This window comes from Rissa tridactyla, chromosome Z (genome assembly GCF_028500815.1).
Source record: "Rissa tridactyla isolate bRisTri1 chromosome Z, bRisTri1.patW.cur.20221130, whole genome shotgun sequence".
In the NCBI taxonomy this organism is placed as follows: Eukaryota; Metazoa; Chordata; class Aves; order Charadriiformes; family Laridae; genus Rissa; species Rissa tridactyla.
In genome coordinates, this window is record NC_071497.1 from 77,334,301 (window position 1) to 77,352,120 (window position 17,820).

Here is a 17,820-nt window from a genome sequence, read left to right on the forward strand (position 1 = left end):
ATGAACGCAGGTTTGTCTGGCAGGTGGTAGTAGGCTCTAGGAAGGTGTTGGTCCTTAGCTCATTCCAGGGTCCTTCAGCCAAACTCTCATCTCCTGCCTAGACAAACCATCCTTCACAGCACAGAGACCTACTTCAACAACAACAAAAGTTGAGTGTCTTATTTGTTAGATATCCTGGACTCTGGCCAGTGAAGGTAAAGACTACAATTCTATTTGATTCAATACCCCACAGAAGTCACTATAAAAAGCAGAAGGCAGCCTTTCTCATGCGAACATCATTCCTGCAGGTATACACTACCGCAGCCTACGCTGAGGAAGGTTCATCCCGAAGTACCTAAAACTGTTGGAATCCAGCTGGAAGGTGACACAAACATGAAGAGATGAGATAAGACCCTACTATTTTGGTAATATTAGCACTGGGAAACACTCATTAAAACTAGTAGATCTGTTTAAAACTATTACAAGAAGCAAGGTAGGGAGCAAACACAGGTCAGTCAAGAATACAAAATCATCTACTTTGCCTCCTAATTCAGATAATACCACAAAGTCTACTGCTGCGCCACTTGCTTAAAAAGGCAGTCCTGACATTCCTTTTTATTGGTGTGTCTGTGCTTTGTCCTCTTGCTATTTCTTTTGCAAGTTCCTGCTCCCTGTAAATCTTTCCAAAGCCAGTACATTGTCCTTCTTCATACCTTTCCCTAAAATTCCTCTCTGCCACATTACCTGTAAAGAGTCCTCAATAGCACCCAGGTAGTTGGTGTCCTGCCACCATGTGTCAGAACGATGGCCATTGCTTCCTCATTCTTCTTCTACTGTATCAATGTGTTATCCAGAACCTATTATTTAAGATGTAATCCTTTTGCTCTGACAGCTGTTTCTTTCTTTCTTATCACACAGTGTCTGTACAACAGCAAAGAGGTCACAAGTGCATCCGCAATACACATAAAAAATAAACTGTAACTGTGAATCAAATAATGATTGTATATTCACTAGCAAGATGCTCACAACAACGACTGGCCTCCATACACATGTCTAAAATTCAAGCACATTTTTGCTGTTACATAATTAGCTACAAAAAAAAAATAAGTTAACAGACTATTATTAGCACCTCAAAGAGAAGCATTCAGAAGTTAGAAAATGCGAGAATTAAGGTTGCTGGGGCAACCTTCAATTCCTCCCATTGGGCACAGGCACTATGATACACAGCTTAATTCCATAATGACACACTTTGGTTTTTGTTGGTTCCCTGCCTCACTTAAGCCCTCCCAGGCTTACAAGCATAGACAGAGTTCAGACAATAAGTTGCTACTAGTATTTAATGTCCTGGTTTGAGGTAAAACAGAACCAATTTTCTTTTCAGTAATTTGTGGTGGTGTGCACCTAGAGACTTTTTTTTTTAATGTATAGCCTAAATCAGACTCCAGCTAAGAACATTTCAATCCAAACAGTTACATTTTAGCAAATTCTATATAAACTGGATAGTGAGGTGGATTGAGAACTGGCTGAATGGCAGAGCTCAGAGGGTTGTGATCAGTGGCGCAGAGTCCAGTTGGCGGCCTGTAGCTAGCGGTGTTCCCCAGGGGTCAGCACTGGGTCCAGTCTCGTTCAAGGTACTCATCAATGACCTAGATGAGGGGACAGGGTGTACCCTCAGCAAGTTTGCTGATGACACAAAACTGGGAGGGGTGGCTGACACACCAGAAAAGGCTGTGCTGCCATACAGAGAGACTTGGACAGGCTGGAGAGTTGGGTGGAGCAGAACCTGATGAAATTCAACACGGGCAAGTGCAGGGTCCTGCACCTGGGGAGGAATAACCCCATGTACCAGTACAGGTTAGGGGCTGACCTGCTGGAGAGCAGCTCTGCAGAGAGGGACCTGGAAGTCCTGGTGGGCAAGTTGACCATGAGCCAGCAATGTGCCCTTGTGGCCAAGAAGACCAATGGTCTCCTGGGGTGCATTAAAAAGACCGTGGCCAGCAGGTCGAGGGAGGTCATCCTCCCCCTCTACTCTGCCTTGGTGAGGCCACATCTGGTGTACTGTGTCCAGTTCTCGGCTCCTCAGTTCAAGAAAGACAAGGAACTACTGGAGAGAGTCCAACGGAGCACTACAAAGATGATCAAGGGAATGGAGCACCTCTCATATTAGGAAAGGCTGAGACACCTGGTTCTGTTTAGCCTGGAGAAGAGAAGACTGAGAGGGGATCTCATCAAAGCTTATAAGTATCTAAAGGGCGGGTGTCAAGAGGATGGGGCCAGGCTTTTTTCAGTGGTGCCCGGAGACAGGACAATGGGCAACGGACATAAGGTGGAACACAGGAAGTTCCATCTCAACATAAGGAAAAACTTTATTTTGAGGGGGATGGAACACTTGAACAGGCTGCCCAGAGAGATTGTGGAGTTTGCTTCTCTGGAGATATTCAAAACCTGCGTGGACCCATTCCTGTCCAACCTGCTCTAGGTGAACCTGCTTTGGCAGGGGAGTTGGACTAGATGATCTCTGAAGGTCCCTCCCAAACCCCAACCATTCTGTGATTGTGTGCAACTGAAGGTGGTCTTACTACAGAAAGAATCAACAGTCTTCCTAAATCTTCCTAATAAATGGTGCTACTATCCCTGCCAATAGTAGTAGTAGTAGTAGTAGTAGTAGTAGTAGTAGTAATAATAATAATAACAATAATAATAATAATAATAATAAAACCCAGAAGAGAAGTGTGAATAATAAAAAGGAATTTATATTAGGAAAAAAGAGACAGTGTTGCTAAGGAACTAAGGAACAGGTAGGAGGCGTTATAGAGTTAAAAGGAATTTCTGACCTCCAGGTCACCATCGTAACTGACCACCCTGGGAGGTGCTCCACTGCTACAGCGAAAAATAGCAGAGTGAGAATTTATGCATGCTAAACATGTTTTACTCTGATGATTGTCTTACATTAAATAAATGAACAGATTATCATAGCTTCCATACTGAAAAGATATTAGAAGCCAGTAAGCCAGTAACAGTCATAATACTTAAATTAAGCATATAGAAAACTCAAGTGACTTCTTTCCTGGACAGTTCCTCCAGGATGTGTTTATGATAGCAACACCTAGAAATTCCTCCATGGGCCAGACATCAACTATGGTATAAGACAAATTGACTACAGCCAAGATAAGAGTAATCCAACAGGATGATACATATGAAGAGAGGAAACAGCTGAAAAGTGATGCTTTAAATGCCATTTAATTTTCCTTTCCCTTGCCACAGCTCCCTCTAACTCAGACAAGCCATCACGCAAATAGCTGTAAAATCAAGTTCCTCAGCAGGAAGTTTTCCTGTTGCTGACCTATCCAACAAGCATTTCTAACTGTATTTTTAGATGGGGTATTTGGGTTGTTTCCAAATGAAATTCCTCTAATTTTTTATTTTTTATTTAGTTATAAAATGGGAAAATTAAAATAAGAAGAAACAACTGGCTTCTTTCCAAAGGATATTGCTGTAAATGAAAAAGGCACTACTAGGCTGGCATTTAGGAAGAGCTATCTTATTTCTGCATCCCAGAAACATGTAATGGGAGGGCAAGCATCAAAGAGATGCAATGTCTAGTGGAAGCTTTCCCCTCAACACTCTAGTAACATGTTTCCAGCTTGGCCTGAAATGAGGAAAATAAAGAACGATACTCAACCACCCATACAAGTTTTGTCCTTCTTGCTTACTCTACCCACGGTGATTATTACTCTCTCTTTTTGTTGGTAATGTGACAGACACTAATTGCTGATCTGAGACTCATCAACTGAATTTATACAAAATGGACCAGACTATCAGTACCTGCCTTATTGACTGAATAGCAAAAGCTCCGAAGCTTTTTCCAAGCCCTGAAACAATCATGCCTGGTTCCTTTTTTACAGCTATTTTCTATGGCTCTATTTTTCAATGATTTCAGCCTCTGCTGCAGAAAACCTCTGACTTGTCAGTGGCAATGCTGATGGCAAATAAATCATTTTGGTGTCCTAGGAAGTAGAGATTTACTCTCAATAGTGAGTGTTCATTTAAGAACCGGGCTAAATCCTGGCTTTGTGACTGCAGAAATCCTTGAGGAAAAAATGTGTACATCCCTTACATTCAAATCCAAGGCCTGGCCCGAGTAATCAAGTAGGAGATGCAATGGTGCTACCAGGTGTGCTGTCTGCCATCCAGGATGAGGTTCCTCACTTCTGCCTTTGCTGGATAGTTACATCCTTCTCTTGTACTGTCAGACTAAACTAGCTCTTGCCACTGGTCACAAGAAAGCGAGGAGCCAGCCACACCACTATTCAATAACTCCTTGAGTAATGTGAAATTTCTCCCTATGCTTAAAGCATAACATGGGCTGCACAGATTTGTATTTGCAGATCCAGCCTAAAATACCAGAAAACTTAGAGGCACGGATGGTGCATGTTGATTACTCTGCAAAGCTGAAGTGTCAGTTCATATTAAGCAAATTTTCCAAGGGCTGAAAATCAATTAGATATTAATGAAACACTCATCAGGGCAATGACAAACCCAGGCTATATTTTTTTACTTCGTTAAAGAGACATTCCTGCAGCCTTTCTGCTCCCCATGCAAGTTGTCATGATAAGACAATCAGACTACAAGGCTGAGCAATCACAGAACACTTCTGCTAAGTTTACTTCAACTTCCTGAGCAGAGACATTATCATTCCTGCTTCCTCTGGGGCACAGCACAGAGGTTAACACATAATCTGAAAAAAAAAAAAAAAGAACATAGCTGCTAGCTGCTTATAGGATTCTAAGGGGAAGGGGCAGAGTCATTATAAGAGCTAAGCTTGACATTTCTGTGAAACCATTTAATAATTTCCTGCTAGTTTTTTCTTCTTGTTTTGAGTATTACCAGTCTCCATAGTAAACCAGCACAAGGAGCAGGGATGCACAGAATGGAAACAAAACCAAAGGAAGGAAAGTGACTTCTAGCTTGTCCTATAGCAGACATCCATTTACGCACACTAGGGATGCCAATTTAAGAGCTATTTGCCAATAACTTTTCTTATCTGTTTTCTGAGAGACACTAAACTGAGTGTCTATTTTATATTCTATGGATGGTTTAATGCATGTTTAAGAGGCAGTAAGCACCTTAAAAGCCTTTGCTGGCAAAAAAAGTAAAATGTGTCTCATTGTTTACTGTGTTTGGGGAAAGTGGCCTCTTTGTTTCTCTTTGACTACTTGCTAAACAGCAAAGAAGCTGCTTACATGTCAGTGGGTGCAAGACCACAAGTCACATGTAATGAGAGATGCTTTGCTTTCTTAAAAATGCATAAATTGCTGACAGTGGGATTGACCCTAAGTGATGAGACCTGCCAGTCTGGTTTTGCACACTGCAAATGCAAAGAAGTGTACACAATGTCAGTTAAGAAACCATAACCAAATCTTGCTTCCCCTTGGGGTGGGTTCAGCCAGAGGTACGCAGCAGCACAGGGAGCTCTCTGCTGTTCATACAAGGTTTCTCCTTGAGCCACAAAGCAAAGACATGGGCACCTGGCACCAACACCCTCCAACAGCATACCTGATAACCATGTTTAAAACAGCAATCTCAAAATTGTTGACCACGTTCTTTCACCACCCAGGACCATGCATGGGACTGACACCAGGCTAGCAGGGTGCTGTTCCCTGCCGTATCAAGAACTTTCTGCATGTCTGTGCGCATGTCACACTCGTCAGTGTTTTTCAATAAATAAATAATACTACACTTCTGAGTGTCCTGTTTGTCATACTCAAGACCTCATTTTCAGGGGACCTGTGAATCTAATTCTTCCATTCCCTTCATTCTGATGCAGGGAAGTTCGCTTATGCCTTTCTACAATTCTACATCTTCCTAAAATGCTATGGAGCTCAATTGTGCATAACACATTTCAGACCTGAAAGGAAGGATGTTACTGAAGCACAGAGCATACATAACTATTATTAATTACAAAGCTGCATCAGGAACACAAAGATCCAGGCACACCCAATTGTTTTAATGGCCTTTGAACACTGAAAACATTTCTTATTAATGTACATAAACATACAAGAACTTAAACGTGCTTCTAATTAAGGTTCAGACCAAGTCAAATGATTCATCCAGAAGCCCACACCTTTATACCCGATGGCCAACTGGCTTTTGACATATTTTAACAAAGGACTATGGAAGATTTCTTTCCAAGAAGAAGAAAAAGACATTATGTGGCTGGAGATTGAAGTGGAGGCTGAAGTCGCCCAGACAAAGAAAAAAAGAGTGAAATAAAGCAACAAATTGGTGTCAGAGGAGAAGGCAGTACAAGACAGGCAGAGAAGAAGGGCAGGCAACCACCACCTGTAAGGGAAAAGACGAAGAAAAAAAGAAGAATTGATCACAAAGCACTTGAAGAACACACAGTCATGAAAGCAGAGGAGGGGCTGGAAGTGACACACGGTAAAAGGGAAGGACCTGATTGTGTTCAAGTAACTATCTCAGCTTTGAGAACAATCTCAGGAAGAACATTTTCAAAGGAAAAGCAGTCAGAAATGAAAAACTTAGGAGGCAGAGCAGAACAAAGCAATACATAGGAAACAGAGGAATGAAAGGCACAGGGACAGGTGAAAAGAGCATAGTGCTAGAGGAGAATGTGCAATGAAAAGGACAAGGATGGAAACCCATGGAAATGATGCTCATCAGAAAAACCAGCCTCACTGGCAAGTAACAGGCTTGTTTCCAGCCTCACTAGCACTGGCAGAGAGGAGGAATGTATATGAGGGAGAAGTGCAAGAGCTTACTCACTTATTTTCAAAGATTTTCTTGTCAAGAACTGGGATCTAGACCTTGACTCACCAGTTAATATTATAATGGCCATCAGGGCTCAGAAAATACCATTCATCAGGCCCTGATCAGGCGGTGAATAGTGCAAAGCCATCCAGTCCCTGGACACCTAAAGCCACTGAGATATGGGCTATATTTTGAGTCAGGGACAATAAGGCAAAGCCTCCAGACTCCATAGCCACATAAATCTTCCACTAGAATATTCTAGCAGATAAAGAGACATGAAACAGCAATTAGATTTAACAAGCTCAAGGTAAATATAGGAAAGGCAACACAGGACAAGTTAAAATTACTGCCTTTTAAATTATTGTAATGAAAGTTATGTGAAAAGCCAAAAATCCAAAGAGTTTAAAGAGTTTCTGACGTTTCAAGAGCTTTAAAATAAAATTAATGCTTTTACAGCACATTAATTAATTTTGTCAAAGAACATGTGAATCAAAGACTCTGTTTCAGAATATTTGAGATAATGGCTACTGAAAATGATTGAAAATATTTATGTGGAAATTCTAAAAATAAAAGGAACTGAAATTCAGAGGAAGCATTTAATACCAGGTTTAGTTTGTATCATTATTATTACTAATGGGTTTTACAATTTTTGCATAAACATCTTCATTACCTAGGACTGGATGTGATTTTTGGTTCTGAATTTGCGCCCTTTGCAAACTTTGTAAAGCCCTTTATAACTTGATAATTACTAGCACTTCTTAGTAGAAGGATTAGGAATGTCACAGTGGGCGTCTCTTACTCTTGCCTGCTCTAAAGCCCAGAAGCCCTCCTACCACATGTGCAGAAATCCGCAGATGGCTCCCAGAGACCTCAGACCCATGAGGAATCATTTCAGTACTTCTGGATTTTGGGCTCCAACCCTCGGTTGCAGGAGCAGGGAGATCTGATAGGGCTCTGCAGAGTCAGCTTACACTTAACTGGGTTTATTAGCTCAGGCTTCAGAAGCCACATAGTACAGAGTCCATACAGCCCTAGTGTGGATAAAATACAGTCCAGAGGAATCACCCTTGGGTAACTAGAAGGGAATCAGATGATCTGCAAGGGTTGCTGTTCCCTTGTTGAAAGAGCTCCTGCTCTTTCAGGAACCCCACACAGACCACTGGGGATTGTCCCGGGATCTCAGCTACCACCTCACAGCTCTGAACCATCACGTTGGTCCCTCTTTTTTTCCTTCTGCTTTCCTTGACCAGTTATGGCTTTCCAGCATGTGCACTGGACTAAAGAAACAGGCTGCTTGGTTCTGGTCGCTTCTGGGCCACCTATGCTAACCCTCTTCCCCCACCCCAAAGATCAAATACATTGGGATTAACCTAAACCTGTTATGAAAAGGGTTTTATCAGCCAGGTCATCTCTGCTTTGAAATCAAACACTTTGATAGTTGGTAACAGTTGAGGTCCAGAAATGAATCTGACTGAGCCCTTCATCGTGAGAGGGGATGCATGCACACATGCCCTCGCAGAGCCCGAAGGCAGACAGTGAAGTCTCACAGACACATGTTCACTGACACTGCTACTCCCAGAGTAGGGTTAAGGCTACCAAAGTTTGCAGATGATCCCACTTCATCGTCTGAACTGAGAGAAGACCAAATAGTTAACAAAAGGATAGTGATAAAAGTTACAGCTAGGTACAATTGAAGGAATTTTTTAAAACTATTAAAAACAGGGATTTCAACCTGTCCCCTCATTGTCCCTGAAAGATTCTCTGACAGACTGCAGACACCTCAAGTGCATTAAAACCTGCCCTGGAAGGGAAGTGTCATATGCTGCAACAGTGATGAAAGGGCATCACATAATGACATCTGAGAACCGCTATAGTCTCGCATGGTTGCAGCAGTAGAGTGAAACAGTGTGGGGCTGCTGCAGCTTTGGGACACGCTGGTGTGCCAGAGCAGGCTGGCAATGCACTGAGGTGCCACAGAACACGCAGGGCATCACAGGCAGGGTGATGACGTGCTTTAGTGTAGGGACAGAGCAATGCAACATGATGTAACCACGCAGTAAGCAGTGCCAAGAGGAGCTGTGCTGAGCCCCGGCACCTCACCCAGCCCTACGTAGGGGTTACAGCTCTGCAGGGCACCCTGGAGAGAAAAGAGCTGGGCTACACATGATGATGTCACATATGGCGGCACTGGGAACGGCAACGTCATTGCGGGTCTGGTGTCCCACCGATGACACTATGGCACCCGCTCAGAGCAAGAGCTGAGGGCAGCAAAGACAGAACGGGGCCACACAGCGACGTTCCCTCGTGTGAACTGCCACCTCCCGCTGCACGAGGCACTGCAGTGACGCCAGCCGGGGGAAGGTCTGACGTCACGGCGCCGGTGTTGACGTCACCACGGCGCTGTCACACAGGAGCGCGGCGCTGCCCTGCTACGACGCCCCGCTCGGGACAGGCCCTTACCTGCCGGTGCCTGTCGCCCGCCTTGGGCGGCATGGCGGCTGCCGCTGAGACTCCCTGCCACCGGCCGCTCCTCCCGACCGCCCGGCCGGAAGTTGACAGCGGCAACCATAGCAACGCGCCGGAAGCGGCGCGCAGCCAATCCGGACGCAGAACGCCGTCGGCCCTGTCTATTCCACCACTCCCCCCCTTCCCCCACCCGCCGCCAGGTGCCCCCGCTCCCCCCGGGGGAGGGAATGGTACGTCCCAACGGCGGCGGGGCGGGGGCCGCGGGGAGCCGAGCATCCGGGCACCGGGATAATTGACAGGGGTCCCGCCCGTTCATGAATATGCAATTAAGGGGCGGGGCGGCGGCTGCCGGACCCGGAAGCGGCGCGGCTGAGTCACCTCGGCGGCGAGCGGTGGCGGCGATGAGGCAGCAGTCGCGGCGGGCGGCAGCGTCCTTCGGCGCCTGAGGAGCCTCCCTGCGTCCGCCCTCCCTCCCTCCTTCCTTCCTTCCCTCTCCGCTGCGCCCCAGCCCCAGCCCCGCCGCCACCATGATGGAGGAGATAGACCGGTTCCAGGTGCCCGCCGTGCGCGCAGAGATGCAGCCGCTGGTGAGGGGCGGGCGGGGCCGCGCTGTCCCCGGGAGCCGCCGCCTCACCGGGGATCCGGGGGCGGAGCGGGGACGGATGTCGGGGCTGAGGGGGCGGCGGTGGCGGTGCTGAGGTGGGGCCCGTGCCCTGCCGCCGTTATGTAACGGCCGTTCCCCTCAGCGCCGCCGCCATCCCCGCCGGGCCCGGGGCCGTGCCTGGCGGCGGCTGCTGTGTCATCTCGGGGCGCCCGTGGTCACGGCTGCCCGCCCGGCCCTTCCGTCCTTCCCCCCCTCCTCCGGCATTTCCCCGGGCGCCGTCCGTAGCCGCGGCAGAAGCCGCCCGCCGGGAGGGCGGGGACGGGCGGCGGCGGCTCCGCTCCGGCCTCGGTGGAAACCTTCGGCCCGGAGCATCCCGGCCTGGCTGGCGCGTAGGGCGGGTATTTCCCGCCTCCTGGGCCGGTGGGTACCGGCACCGGCCACGGGGAGTGCCCCGGGGAGGGGGCGGCGGGCGGCGGTGGAACCGGGGAAGGACCAGCAGCCAGAGCAGCTGGACGCCTGAGGGCTGATGGGGGCTTTTAGTTGACTTTTACAAAATACGTGAGATCTAGAGGGAGAATTAGGCGGCGTATGTGCGCAGCCCAATGTGGGAGCTGCGGGGAGCGGTGCTCCCCAGGGACGGGATGGGTGTGAAATGCCTGTGGTGTGGAGATGCAGCATCATCTTCTCCGTGGCTGGTTTTATAGCCATCGCACAGCTGCTGTTGGATGCTCATCGTGTGAAAAGTGCAGGTGTTTTGCCAAGAAACATCGCTGTCAAGTTAGTTTTGCAGACATAAAATCCTTTACATAAAAACAAAAAAGGCAATTTGTGAGGGTTTGATTTCCCCTTCTTCATGCCAGGGCATGTGTTTTTCATATCAGGATGTTTTTTTCACTCCATAGACACAATTATACTCAATTAATGAGCTCTGAAGAGGTTGACATAATGGTTACACTACTACATGGGACCCTGGGGAATCTTTGCAGAGGAGGAAGTATACTGGCTCGTGGGACTTTGCGGCTGCATAAATGGGCAGGTAGAGTGGGCCCTGGCTTTTGGTAGCTCCTGAAATGACACTTAGGAAGGAAGGCTGGCTGGCTGGCAGCCATGGGAGACACTAGATCATCACCAAGTAGTCCAGGACTTCTTATGAGCATGTAGTTGCTTTGCATTGATGCTACAGCCTTGTTTGTGTATGTGTGTGGGCTGCAGAACACTTGAATGTGTTTGTCCATTTCTGTTTCCCATCTGGGAAAGGTTCCTTTGTGTGTTCCTCTCCCCTTACTTCTGTCTGCCTCACTCTCAGCTCGAAGGCGTGTTATGTGTAGCCTGGGACCTGTTGAAATACAGTTCACCTTGGCATTAAAGGCAAAGCTGGATAATGATCTGACTCACTCAAGATGTTGATTCCCTTTGGCACCTGGAGTAAGCAAATTCCATCTCAGCATCTGATTGTGTGAGATGGGGATATGAAATGTTTGGAGAGGTGTAAAGAACTTTAATGAAAAACTTACACAGGTCCTTTTGTCAGCAGGTGAGAATTCGTTATTGGCAGGTTCATGTTAGCGCTGAAGATACTGCTGAGATTTCCAGTGTACCAAACTGTACATTATTTAGAGTTGATGTACCAATCCATGGTTTCTTGTTGCAGCTAGTGTTTGTGAAAAGTTGAGAACACAATAATTGTCTTGTGAACAGAAGGATTCTCTGTGAAGGTCTACAAACTCAAATTACCCCTCAGTAGCAAGAAAACCACTGTTCTTATGGTGGGAGTGTTGACAAATTGTTAAAATATTTTTAGCTTGTTTTTTGTGGTGGTTTGTTTCTTTTACTTCTAACCTTTGTGGTGCAGATGAAAACTGCCCACACAAGCTGATGCAGACTTGTTGCATCCACTACTTGTGTGTGTTTTTTATCAGGCAGAGGCAACAGATGTACAAGGCTGGCCCTCTTTATCCATGTTGTTGAGGGCAGTGGGTGTAATAGAGAGATTAGCAAATTTGGAAAAGCTGATGGCAGACAAAAAATACTCCTGAGTATTTTCTAGAAACCCTACAATAATAGTGGAGTCGAGCTGGCACATACATGCACATTTGCATGGACATGGAGTGAGTAGAACCCGAAAAGGTGTGTGGTCCAACCCTGCTGTCTCACGATAGGATGGTACATTGTGCAGCAGCGATAGTATGCTTAGGAAGCTGGTTTCCTCCCCTTCTTCAGCAGCCAAGAATTAGGAAATTTTCACAAAGGGCTTCAACACTTGCATTAAAAGAATATTCTGAATGTGTGCTTCAGTTGATTTTTTAATGAGTGGAGCTCATGTGTATGTAAAGGGCTGTTGCTGTGTGACTGGGTGTGTAGGATTCTTCCACGTGCCTGGAAATGCTGGCATCGGGCTCAGAAGTGAGACAGAAGAAGTGTGGTACAACATTTCCAGTGGCTTCCTCTCCTTTGTAGCTCCTGGTCTGTGTCTTGCCAGTAGGGACTGTATGCTTGCGAGAACCCTTGCAGTTCAGAAGCCAGCTGGGTTTTATCATATTAATTTGCTTCGGTAACACAGTTCTGTGCAATACTGCTGTTTGTTATTATTGTTATGTTACAGTTATTATTTGTCCCTTCCGCCTCCTTCCCATCCTATATTTTAAAGTACAGAATAATCTTAGCAAGTCAGGACCTCTTGTTTCTTCTTCCTAGTATAAAAGCTTTCAGTTCCACGTGATCTCAGGGAGAGATGAGACTGGCAGTCTTTTCCACATCCAGGGGGCTGAGGTACACATTTAGACATTCGTTTTCCAGGCGGGACCTAAGAGTCATTGTGAAATGCCACTGAAGCTATAAAACAAAAATATGTCCTGAAACATGATCCCCTGCTGAAAGCAAATAGAGAAGGCCCCTTGCTTGATTTGAAGCGCATACACTGTATGAAGTGTTTTTTCATCCTGGCTGCCAGGTATCCTAGGAGAGCACCGTTCCCTCTGAGTCTGGTCACTACCTGGCAATGTGAGAAGGGTCCTGAAGTGAGGTTTGTGAAGCTAGGCTTTGCTCTAAATCCTTAAAAACTTTGGGTTGTTGACCAGCATGCACTCTTTTGAATGTCTTGTTCATTGGCGTAGATGAAGTGTCAGCTTTTGATGTCTTTATGCTGAACTCCAGGATAATCGCCAGTGATCTGCCTAGAAACCATCTAACAGACAGGCCTGCTGATCTGCTAATGTTCAAAATTAACAGATAGGTACGGCTATTAAATGCTGAAGGGAATCTGCTCTTAGAAAGTAGTCTGAAGCCTTTCTGAGACCCTCAGCGTCCAAACCTGCCACTGATACTGGCATTATTGATCAGCTGTCTGTCAGGGGTGATAGTATGCTGGTGTCTGGTGTCCACTGAGTATACATCCTGACAATAACCAGTGTTGTATTTACGGAGTAAGGACAGAGAACCTGACACATTCATGTCTTTTTGTGAAAGTAACTTCTTTACAGATCAAATGTGTCTGGTGGGGGAACCTCCTCCCTTTGAGAGCCTTGTCCAGCCACGGGCTGTGTTGGCGTCTCTTTGCAAGGCTAAGGGCAGCACCTAGCTAGTACAGACTGGAGCTGTGTGAAGTACTGCTTGATCTGACAAAGCCTACTGGGATCTCTGGTTGCTGCAAGTTTCTCTCTGCTAGTAACAAATCAGATAGGTCTTGTGTTGCAGAGCCAAGAAACATTTGATCTACAGGCTGCACGTTGGCCAGCTCTGTCATATGTCACCTCCTACCCTTTGTATCGGATGCAGTGATATGAAGTTAAGAAGGTGGACAATAATTTCCTCTTCTCTCCAGCTTGTTTGGATAAGCATTGCAGAGTCAAGCAAGTTGTCTTGACTCTACCTGACCTCTGCAAATGTGTTATTAGAACTGCTGTGTACTAACTCAGATTCAAACAAAGGTTCAGTGCAGGACTTAACGAGAGTGAGTTGCTGCAGGCAGATGGACAGGATGGCATACAGACCCTGGTTAAACATTGTCAGGTTGTAGGATGGGATGAGACCCAGTGTTTCATACCTTTGTGAGACACATTATGCTGCATATTTTGGTATTGTAGCACAATTCTGTACATACTCATCATGGAAGGGCAGAAAGGCTAGTAACTGGCACTGGGTCACACTCACATGGTGCCTTTCCATGAAAATGAGATGGACTGTTCTGATCCACATTTCCTGTCTTGGATACTGGTGGTTCTTGGCTTTCATCCCAAAAATGCCAACCTCTTATAATTAATATGGTGCCCAGTGACAGGACAAGAGGTAATGGGCACAAACTTGAGCATAGGAAGCTCCATCTCAACATGAGGAGGAACTTCTTTACTCTGAGGGTGGTAGAGCCCTAGCACAGGCTGCCCGGAGAGGTGGTGGCATCTCCGTCTCTGGAGACATTCAAAACCCGCCAGGACGCGTTCCTGTGCAACCTGCTCTGGGTGACCCTGCTCTGGCAGGGGGTTGGACTAGATGATCTCCAGAGGTCCCTTCCAACCCCTGCCATTCTGTGATTCTGTAATATAAACTAATTTACAAGGGGTTCTGTTTACTCGTAATGATTAGTATTATGTCTTCCTTATCAACATGATGCAAGCTCAACTGTGGAAACTCTGTTCTGCTTGGTTTCTATTTGATCTCCAACCTCCAGCTCAGCTTGACGCGATCCCTCTGCACTCAGAAAATGGGCTGTCTTTGTTAGCTGCTGAGTAGCAGGTTAGTTTTGGATAAAATCAATTCCCAGCATTGCAAAGATGCATGGTGTGATGAGGCCTGCAATCCATTATTTCTGGGACACTTGTACTTGTTAGGTGGCTATATTGGCTGATGATGTCGGTATTTGGTGTGTTAACTTCCAGCTAGGCAATTTTTCCCAGTCTCTTGTTGATGGTGCATTGTTGTGGTGACTGGAGTTTGTTTGTTTTCTCACTTTTTCGTCAGGATGGTTTCCTAAAATAATTCTCATTACAGAGGCAGATATTAAAGGGAGAGAGAGATGAGGGGACACTTGCACAGTGAGAATACTGCAGAGAAAAAGAATTAAAATACTCTTCGAAATGGGAATGGGAGAGCCTGTAATTATATGTGGACCCATCTTTTCTTCAGGACTGGAGCCTCATACACGGTCTCCCTGGGATTTATAAGTCTGTGTTTTGTGTTGTTAGCTAAACTCTTGTAAAATCCTTAGTATTTTTGTTAAAATGAAACGTACTGAGCACAATACTGTGGCGTTGTATCTTGAATTCTGCTGGTACATTAAACCCTCCTGAGCCTGTGTTTCTAGCATACAGAAACATTGGCTGGCATATGATGGCAAACTGACAGATGACAGTGTTGGATCACACGTTGCTCCCATCCACTGATGAAGGCAGTTTCTGTTCTTAGCATAAAAATGGAAGTAGAGTAAAAGTGCTCTTGCCCACATGGCAGTACAACTTTTCCTAAGAAAAAGCACCTGTCAAAATGCAACAGTTTCAGAGGAGCTTTGACACAGACTCCTAAGACTTTGGCCTGCTTTTTGAAAGCAGCAGCTGGAATGCAGTATTTCAGTTCCTAGTTCTTGGCATGTGTGAAAAATGGGTGCTCTTTCCAGAGAAATTGGGCTGATGGTTCTTATATCTTGTTCTGAAGCATTGTGGCCAGGCTGGTTCCTTGCAGATGTTTGCCAGGCTGTGGGACCTCAGGTGGTAGCTCTAGTTGTGATGATGACAGCCAGGCTAAGGATTTCGCTTAGCCACATCCTATAGTGATGCTGTTTGCTTTTTAGCTGACATGCCAAATCTGCGCTGGTCCTGGAGGTGAAAAACTTCGAAGATACAGTTCAAAGAAACTTTGAAGATACAGAAGATGCTGCATTTTTATACAGCGCTTTTTTTTTTAGCATTAGAAGAGAAAAACAGAAAATAAAAAATTAGACTATCTACTGGATACTTAGTTTTTAAAAAAATGAACTATAATTTTAGTCAGCGGACAACATGAGTGCTAAGCATGCTTATAAAATCTGCATTCTTTATTTTTGGGAAATACTGACTATCTCATCCAAGGAAAGTTGTGCTTTTCATTAAGATGTATTTGTTTTGTCTGATGCATTCCTAAAGTGGGGAAAAAACTAAAAGTAGAAAAACAAAAGTAACAAAGAAGCAAAAAGAAAGGTTATACCTGTAGGGCTTAGAAATAGTATGTTAATGTAACATTAGATCTCTAGTGCAGATACACAAGAAACTCATCTTTCTATAAGGAAAAAGCTTCTTAAATGAAAATGTCATCTCTATGTATATTCATTGTAATGTAGCCCAGGGGTTATTCAGCTATATGTTTTGTAAATGCTTACAGGACATGAGATTTGTAACGTAGCAGTATTATGGGTTCTGAAATAGAACTATTTCAAGTAGTGCTGCTTTTAAGTTATACAGCCTATTTTGATGTGTTGCAGTGTCATCTATAGCAGTAGTCTAAAGATTACCTCCCTGAACTCTTCAGTTCATTGGGGTTCTGTCCTGTCCCCTACCTGTCCTGTATCAGACCTTTGATGCAGAGGTACAGGAGCATTTTTATTACCACCCCAGGCCAGGTTGAAATCCTGTCAGTGATCCAACACAGGCTCCCAAATGGCTGTGGTAAGGGATGCGGCTGCTGTAGCTAGAGGATGACCTGTCAGGACACATGAGCATGTTATGTCTGGCACCATCTCTGGAGGCACACTTCTCTTCTCTGTACAAGCTCTGGCTATGGTTGTTCTGTCAGTCATGTTTGGAAATCTCTTCTGGAGTGAAGAAAGGTGTTTTTAAAAGGGGCCCTGAATTCTGTGAAGAATTAAACCTGCGGTCTCCTCTTGGGATTCTTCTGTAACTCTCAAGAGCTCGTTATCTGTAGTATCTACTCAGACACCAATTCCTGCTACTGATACAGCCATGTACTCTCTCTGCTGGTAGGTAGTGGCAGATCTTTAAAGAGTTTGACAAGATGTGCAAAATGGCAAAGTGAGAGAGGAGAACAACTCATGCCTTTAATTCCAGAAGCCTTCCTTCAAGGAAAGCCCTCAGCTTACCAATGGGGCTGCAGGGTGTATGTGGTCTCTCCAGAGTTATATATTCCTTTCTGTGAAATCGAAGACTGACCTTGGTAAGAATAGAGGAGGAGACTCCATCACTGGTTTGATCTGTGGGGCAGGGCATTTAGAGTGGAGCTGGCTAACGGCAGGACTGAGAGTTTCTCATGAAGGCGTGCCTGTTTTTTCCAGACATTTTAAGACGTTGGCTGGAGTAGCTGTCTTCTGGCTACTGTGCAGATCAATTATCTGTCACTTTCCACAGACAGTCTGTAGAAATGTGTCTACGCTTTCCCCTCACACTGACGCATGCCATGCATCTTCGGTGAAGTCTTGTGCCATTTTGAATACAAGGTCGCTCTGAGGTTATTCTGTATCTGTCACTATAAAACTGACATCGTAATGATGCAGCCACTTGCAACTAGTAAATCCGTAAGTTCGAGCTTGAACCCTGTGTAGTCTCCTTGGCTGTTATTCTTTCTGAGGTTTAAAGACTCACCTTTAAACCTCAGAAGCAATGGATGAGTGTCCATTTTGTAGTATACAATAGAAAGCAAGCATTTGCTTCAGTGGTTTGACCCTGAGGATAGTGAATTGGAGTGAATGAAATTATAGGTGGAAATTTTCTTCATTTTGAAGAGTAGCTGCTAGGGAATCTGCTCAGCTTTTGGACACATCCATCACTAATATGCAGGATAGCAAGGTTTATCACTTCGGGAAACTTCTTTGCAAAGATGTGCTCTCTTAAATACATGCGGATGATACTGCCTGCATCCCAACCACTTTTACTGGGTCTCCATTAGGAGTGGCTGTTGTGGTTTTCTAACAGTGGCTACCATATTATTATAATGTAAATAATATTATAATATTAAATAAATCTTAGTTGTGGGCTGAGAAAAAATTATTATTTTCAGTAGCAAAGGTGAAGGTAGCACATGCT

At 45.3% G+C, this 17,820-nt stretch overlaps 2 protein-coding genes across 3 annotated transcripts in view; one reads left to right on the forward strand and one right to left on the reverse strand.

The window, feature by feature from the left end:
- DNAI1 (dynein axonemal intermediate chain 1) overlaps positions 1-9,745 on the reverse strand; it is a 162,938-nt gene extending 153,193 nt beyond the window's left edge. Inside the window, exons 1-2 of the mRNA XM_054186993.1 lie at positions 9,742-9,745; positions 9,595-9,710 (exon numbers count right to left, since the gene is read on the reverse strand). Of these exons, the coding sequence (XP_054042968.1) occupies positions 9,595-9,710; positions 9,742-9,745 (120 nt within the window). The remainder of the gene's footprint in view (positions 1-9,594; positions 9,711-9,741) is intronic.
- FAM219A (family with sequence similarity 219 member A) overlaps positions 9,547-17,820 on the forward strand; it is a 99,746-nt gene continuing 91,472 nt past the window's right edge. Inside the window, exon 1 of one of the 2 annotated variants that reach the window (XM_054184576.1) lies at positions 9,547-9,803. In XM_054184576.1, the coding sequence (XP_054040551.1) occupies positions 9,744-9,803 (60 nt within the window). In that variant the 5' untranslated portion in view covers positions 9,547-9,743. The remainder of the gene's footprint in view (positions 9,804-17,820) is intronic. The other variant, XM_054184577.1, reaches the window with a different exon arrangement.